Source organism: Notolepis coatsorum (assembly GCF_963971535.1).
Source record: "Notolepis coatsorum genome assembly, chromosome: 3".
NCBI lineage: Eukaryota > Metazoa > Chordata > Actinopteri > Aulopiformes > Paralepididae > Notolepis > Notolepis coatsorum.
This window is the reverse complement of record NC_140167.1, coordinates 135,539,869-135,547,194: the sequence shown is the minus strand read 5'-3', so window position 1 is coordinate 135,547,194 and position 7,326 is coordinate 135,539,869. Positions and strand designations below refer to the sequence as shown.

Genomic DNA, 7,326 nt, shown 5'->3' with positions numbered 1-7,326 from the left:
ATGGGTTCTCGACTCCTGCTAAGTTTGGTGCCCTGGAGACTGCAATAAAACAGCACTTTTATGGTCCTGCTTAGCAACCACTTCTGAGGAAAATAAAATAAAACAAACAAACAAAGCCCCCAAATGTGTTGCTTTTCCAAACTCTCACTCTGATTCAGCTTTTGGGTCAAATTATCGAGATAACGAAACAAGCAGAAATGTATCACTGGAAAGTATGATCAGTTGTGAACATGGGTGTAGCAACTCCCACAGCCACAAAAGCCTGTGAGAGGATGGTTATGAGAGAGGGCTGACAAAAGGGGGAGGAAAATTAGGCTGGCCAGCATTCTTCTCATTTAAAGCTGTAACTACACAAAAAAGCAGCTCGCACAGTCTGGGCTTGGTCTGCCTGCTGCTTACAAGGAGAGCCTCTCTTGTGTTCATGTTGGATCAGTGATAACCTGAGCCTTTTTGTCCCCCTTTTACCCCCACTTTGCACACGGGAAGCACATGTCTGTATTATAGACATGATGGGCTTTGTGCATTTAAGGACTTTTCTATTTGTGGTGGTCTCCCTGGCTCAGATTTTGCTTATTACATGTCAAGATGGAACCAGTGGTAAGTTGACCTCTCCCTTGCTGTTTGTTTTAACACCTAATTGCTGAATGTGTTTGATAATGTGTTAAGGTGGCTTGATGGTTGCTGCTCACTGAGTGGACTGTTAACATGAGCTTGTTGGGGACTCATGAGTGCTTGTCTCTGCTGTAGAGGTTTGTCATAATTGTGAAGATCCACCTTGTGGCCGATACAGTTAAATCAATTAACCATGGCAGCTCTTTCCAAAGTGTAATTTGAGTGGGAAAGGGTTGTTTTATATGAACTAGATAATCAAGACTGTTGTTGTTCAATGGGATTTGCACACTGCCAGAGTCAACATTCCCTGTACATGGTAAATTGATTTGTTCTGTTCTTGCCTGTTTTCTAATGGAAAGCAGCTGAAAATACAATGACAGCATGGAGGATGTAAAAGAGACCTTCCTTTGGGAGCGATCAGGCCAGACCTTACTTGGGTCTTTCTGGCTTTCAGATGTTGCAGCTTTGGACAGATTTGAAAAGAGATGAGTCGCTCTGGCGCAGATTATCTTCAATTGGCAAATAAGCCATACTAGTCAGGCAACGTTTCTGCAGACATCTGTCAGTGATTGCCGGTGATGTCATCCCCAGGCACCAGCAATACAGTCAGAGGAGGGGAAATATTTACTTGGGGCTTGTTTTACTCCTGCATCTCTCCTGTAACCTTCATTAAGTGTAACTCCTGCATCTCTCCTGTAACCTTCATTAAGTGTTATTCAAAATACCCCCCACTCCCCTCAAATGCGTCGTAAATCTGCAGAAAGTATTTCAACATAAGGTCTCGTATGGGAACACAGAACATTTAGGGCAGATGTGAGGAGACAAGAGGAAGGGAGGGGGGGGGGGCTGTTGGTTCCACTCAGTCACAGAGGCACAGCATAATGTTCACACCTAGAGCTGGAACACCTGTGAGTTTTCTATTTGTAGTTGAGGTGCATGTTTTCTCTTTTCCTAGGCCGCTTTTGATCTGCTATGATGTCAGAGGGGCAGTGTTGTTTCTACCTATGATGTCATGAGCCTGGAGCAAAGAGCAGGCAATGAGTACTGGAAAGTACATTTTAGGGGCCCCCGCCCGAGAATTTTTTCTTCTTTCTCTGAGTAGAGTACCAGTGCAGACTGCATTCCCTCAGGATAGCCTTGGTTATTATTTCGTCATTGTAAAAGTATATACAACATTTTAAAAAGTTTCAGTTCAAGCTCACATGGATCCGAAAGCAATAACGTATACTGTGGGCATTAGAAACAGTGCCACCTTGTGGAAAATGCAACAAGTCCCCACAAATAGGCTTCATACTTAACTTCATACTGTTTCATACTCAGAAACTGCTTCACTGCGATCAGGTATACTAATTGAATACAGCAGTATGTGTACTACTCTACAAGGAGGAAGTGGCGTGCTATCACTTGCCATGTGTCATTGATGAGGAACATATCCCGACAACCTTGAGAGAGCTCCACCAAGTTCCACTGCTCATATTTCTAGTAGGAATAGTCTCTCGCAGAGGCTCTGTCACCATTAGCCTCTCTGCCCCTGACAGGTAACAGACTCTTTCTCCATATTTGTTCATGTGAAAGTAGGCTACCGTCATCTCACATGCCCGTTGCCCCTGGCATAGTGGTGGCTGAGTAGATTGCAGTTCAGCTACAAAAACTGTTGAATGACAGTCATGCTATTCAAGTGTTTGACAAAGCTGTTACGTCTCTCTTTCTAAACAGCACAGTTCACAAAATGTACAGTATAGAGAAAATGTTTGGTGGCACACTTTACAGCTTTTCACAATTTTCTTTTTCTTTTTCGTTTCTATTTGATTAAGAAAAATGATAAAGGCATGGATTAAAAGATGACAAAAAACATCTCCTCAAAAGCTTAAAGCTAAACTTAAGAATACTTGGAAACTTAGCTTGGACATGCCACACACACACACACACACACACACACACACACACACACACACACACACACACACACACACACACACGCTATATACCCACATCTACAATTACCAATGTTTCACAATTTCATTGGTTTCTTTTATATGGAAAATTGTTACTTTAAATTGAATGTGGTAGAATGTTGACGAAAGTGCATAATTGCAAGCAGACACACTGTCTCAGAGAACTTGGAACATAATGGTAATATTTATCTGTACCAAAGGGAAGGGGGGGGGGGAAAGACAGCAGGAATTGTGGTCGAGGCCACTGAGGTTATTTTTCCTTTTTAAAAGGTTGCCCAGAAGTCTGAGGGGAAAGACGTTGGTTCTTTGGACTGGTTCTTTGCTGGCTGGAAACTTGTATAGTAAATGTTGAAAATCCCTGACGATTAATTGAGTTATACAGTTTGGAATGAGTGTATACAGTATGCACATATGCTTCTGAAAGTGCACACCTTGCAGTGGGGCTTCAAGTTTGCAGAGATTTTAGCTCACACTTTGAAACAGAGTTGTATAGATTTCCAGACAAAGGTACAAAAGTACACATCACTAACCCTCCCCCCACCACCAAAAAAAGAGAATCATCCTTTTAGAGGAGGCTGTACAGTATATAGAGTGCAAGTTGAGTAAGGTTCAAGTTTGCGAACACGAAGTGAATACTGGCAGTAAATCACTGGGGCTCAAGTAACATAAACCAGGAGTCTGTGCCCAGCGGTTCAGCCATGAGAAAGCATGTTGTGTGTGCGTTTGTGCGTGTGTGTGTGTGTGTGTGTGTGTGTGTGTGTGTGTGTGTGTGTGTGTGTGTGTGTGTGTGAACACTCCTCTCCCATGAGCTGACTTGTAAAACATCTTCAAAGATGCCACTTAGCACCAAACATCAAAGAGACCTAACACTCAACATGAGTGGCATTTTAGTCTTTGTAAAAAATCTAACTTGTGTGTGTTAACAGAGTTCGGTTTTTGTAAATCATCATGTATTATGATATTTCTCATCACCAAAAACATGAATCAATGCAAAACCTTTCCAACATTTCTCGTGACTAGAAAACACAAACGTGGTATTCCAACAAACGTACATGATGTCATTTAGAACTCACAAATTGCTCCCAGCTGTCGTTGCCACATCACTTACATGGCAACAAATGGACTGTTTTCTACCAAAGCTGAAATGTCCAAACATGTGAATTCAACCAGGTCCACAGACCCGCTCTTATTAGAAACACATGGTGCATTTTTTAGTTATGACTTGATTACACGCCTCTTTTCTTCTAAGAACTGGGGAGAAAGAAGGTCCTCCAGATTGTACGCGATATGGGGTTACCTTCCAAAGGCTTCAGGCAAAAGAGGTACAGAGTGTCATCAACCAGTCTGATGTGATGGCCTATGGCAGTGAACCTCGGTTGACTCGATGGCACGAGTGGTGGGACCGATGGATTTTTAATGGCGGCTTGGGCCCATGAGGACCACTACTTATAAACCAAATTATTGCAGTCAGCAAATGGAGTCTTGGGTGGGGGGGTTGGGGGGTGTGGGTGGATGACTTCCAGATGTTAGTTGCTTTGGCAGTATTTGGGGAATATTAAAACAAGACGCGGCCTTCAAGAAAGTTGGAGCGGGAGGAAGTTAAGTGTCTGATGCAAGACGCGCCGGCATCGCTTTGGAGCACGTTGAGGATGGGTAGGTGCTAACGGGGCTGTGGGAACAGCCCCATCCCCCACGCACACCTCCTTTAGTTTCAAGTTTAAACCAACTATCCATTTGGAGAACATGCAATTAGGGCTCCTCCTGACTGGTTTCCTGGGACTTGAGTGGCACTTAACCTCCAAATCTGCTCTGTGATCCACTTAAGCTGTCCAGGTTGGGAGCCCTGGATGACAGGACGTGTCAGAAAACATGCTTTTCATTCCCAGAACCTACAAGCAGATACTGCTGGGTTTCCCAAATGCATGTTAGTTCTGGAGACTTCACAAAATTCCAGTATAGCTTTGAATATTTTGATTGGCGATTAGAGGAAATATTATTTTAAATGTTTTCATAAAGCCTTTATTTTTTATCAATTTCTTTTTTAAACTTTTATTTCCCCAGGGAAGCTCTGCGAGACCAATGTGGCGATGATGCCTTGTTTGGTTACAAGACAAACACAAAATTATGTATATGAATTAAATGCTTTTGGCCTGGGCCCCATGATGTCTATCCTGCCAAGGAATGGGCAGGGCTCTCTGGAGCTCACCCCCTCTTGTGACGAGGCCTTCACCTGGGGTCCCGTGCAGGCATGTGCATGGGGATGGGGGGGGGGTTCTGAGTGACCATTATTAAAGGGGACATATTACGTAACTTATACAACGTCCTTGAATCTATGGAACATGTTTTTTTCTTTATCCACTTTTTCTCCTAATTTTAAATGTTTCTCCCATCCCAATTTCGTATTGCCAATTCTCCCCTCCCCTGTCTTGAACGTTGCTAGACTATGCCCCCCACTGGTCGGTTGTAGTGAGGATAGAAGCCTTGCATCACGTGTCCCCTCCGGTACACGAGGAGGCAGCCTGTCGCATTTTTTCACCAGACAGAGCGGACTCTCAGTGGCGAGGAGTAACGCGTGGGAGGCTCACGCTGCCCCCGATACTTCCTGTCTCTGCTGTGCAGGCGTCACCCAGCCGACCTGTAGGAGTCGCTGTCCACAACGTCCAATCCCCACCCATTGACTTCCACCCGCTGACTCTGCCAAATGAGCCAGTACGACGGCCGGCCCAAGTCGAAGGCAATGCTGAGACTGGGATTCGATACCGGAGTCTCTTGCATTGGCGATGAGCGCAATCTCTGCTACGCCACCCAGCCGCATCTATGGAACATGTTTAAGTTTTTTGATTTGATTTGATTTGAAAGAATATTGAAGCAGGCTACTTGATACACTTTTTTGCATCAGGCAGTGCATTTGACGTTGTTATAATTGGGTTGAGGTGCCATTTGAAAGTAATAATGACTGTGGGCATGTCAAGTTCAACCTCGGGACAACTCAGTAAAAGCGCGTCCCGTGCGAATGCGCATCTGGAAATCACAGAGGTCAGGGCCAGGGGTCATTTACCATGGGTCCCCATCTTATAGTCCCGTGTGAATGATGACCTCTTTCCTCCCTTGTATTGAACAGCTTGTTTAGGCTTAAGACTTATGGCCAAACAGCTAGGAGTACATAGTAATTCCCCCCCAAAAAAGTGACAAAAGTGGGGTAAAAACGATACTATCTATCTACTATCTGTGGTAATATACAGGAGACAACACAGCTGCCTTTAAAAGTAACCAGTAAAACAGGGTGATTATTACAGATCATCCCAGTTCTAAGGTGTCCCCGTGGCTCACCAAGCTGATGGCAATGTCCTGTTTGAGTCCAGCCCATGTCCTTTGTTGTGTGTTGACACCCCCCTTCTCTCCCCCAGGTTTCCTGTCACTCTTCACTGCATTGTACTATCTAGTAAAGGCATTTTTTTTTTACTGGGGACAGAGATAAGCTTGGAGCAAAGATGCTCTCGTAGAAACCCTCTACAGTGTTGGGAGTGTTTACACAGATGGTTGTTATTTTTCAGGAGATCTGGAGGAGGGCCTTTTGCCCTCTTGGAGCCTAAGCACTGCAGGTTGGTAGGACTTAAAGGTCCCCCATTGTAACAAGGACACATACTGTCATACTGACACTGTACATGTGAATTGTCACTGGCTTTACGAGGAGCTGCGGCCCATGTTGTGTTTGGCTCAGGGGGGCCTTTGTGCACAAATTTGACAGCACAACGAACACACACGCATACGTGATGAAAGAGTAACATCACACATCGACTGTGATGTTGGCCCGAATGGAAAAAACACGGTGCACAAGAGGCTGAGCTCTCTCTCTCTCTCTCTCTCTCTCTCTCTCTCTCTCTCTCTCTCTCTCTATCTCTCTCTCTCTCTCTCTCTCTCTCTCTCTCTCTCTCTCTCTCTCTCTCTCTCTCTCTCTCTCTCTCTCTCTCTCTCTCTCTCTCTCTCTCTCTCTCGGAATTGCAATCAACGTAGATATAATGACTGACCAATCAATGTTAAAGGAACATGCCAACATTTTCTCCAGAGAGAGACAAGAAGATAGATACCAGTTTCCTCTCTGTGCGTTCAGTAGAAAGCTGCATGTTAGCCTAGCCTACAATGAATGGAAGCGGACATGGCCGGTTAGCCTTCGGGAGAGGTGTTAGTTGGACAATGCCTAGGCTAACCGGCCATGTCCGCTTCCATGCATTGTGCTAAGCTAGGCTAACATGCAGCCAGATAGCTTTTTACTGAACGCACAGAGAGAGAACTGGTATCTATCTTCTTGTCTCTCTCTGGAGAAGACGATAAGCTAATTTCCCAAAATGTTGGGGTGTTCTTTTAAGCTAATTTGCATATCCCAGTCCCCACTGCCGTTGTAGCCTCCACACCTGCAATCAACCATTTACTCACAAGTGCAATGTGACAGCAAATGTGTCACTGTAGCGAGTATCTAATGTTAGCATGCACAAAATGCTTTGGTTGAGGCTAAGTAAAGCGAGATGCATGTCATGTTAAATTATCGCAGAACTTCACAGCATTTCTCACATTAGCTTATGCTACATTCACTCAGCATTGTCTTAGACTTGGAGGAATACTATCAGTTGCTTTCATTGGATATCAATTCATCATAGATTTCATCGCTTTGTTTTCTTCTGCATCTATACTTTGTCAACTTGTGAGTTTGATGCTATTTCATGCCCTTATTGCAGCAAAGACACGGCCGGGGGTAATGTTA

General features: G+C 44.4%; 1 protein-coding gene across 1 annotated transcript in view; it reads left to right on the top strand.

The window, feature by feature from the left end:
* The first annotated feature begins 342 nt into the window (after positions 1–342).
* The window catches only part of col5a2a (collagen, type V, alpha 2a), a 92,767-nt gene continuing 85,783 nt past the window's right edge, over positions 343–7,326 (top strand). Inside the window, exon 1 of the mRNA XM_084310229.1 lies at positions 343–597. Within this exon, the coding sequence (XP_084166355.1) occupies positions 507–597 (91 nt within the window). The 5' untranslated portion in view covers positions 343–506. The remainder of the gene's footprint in view (positions 598–7,326) is intronic.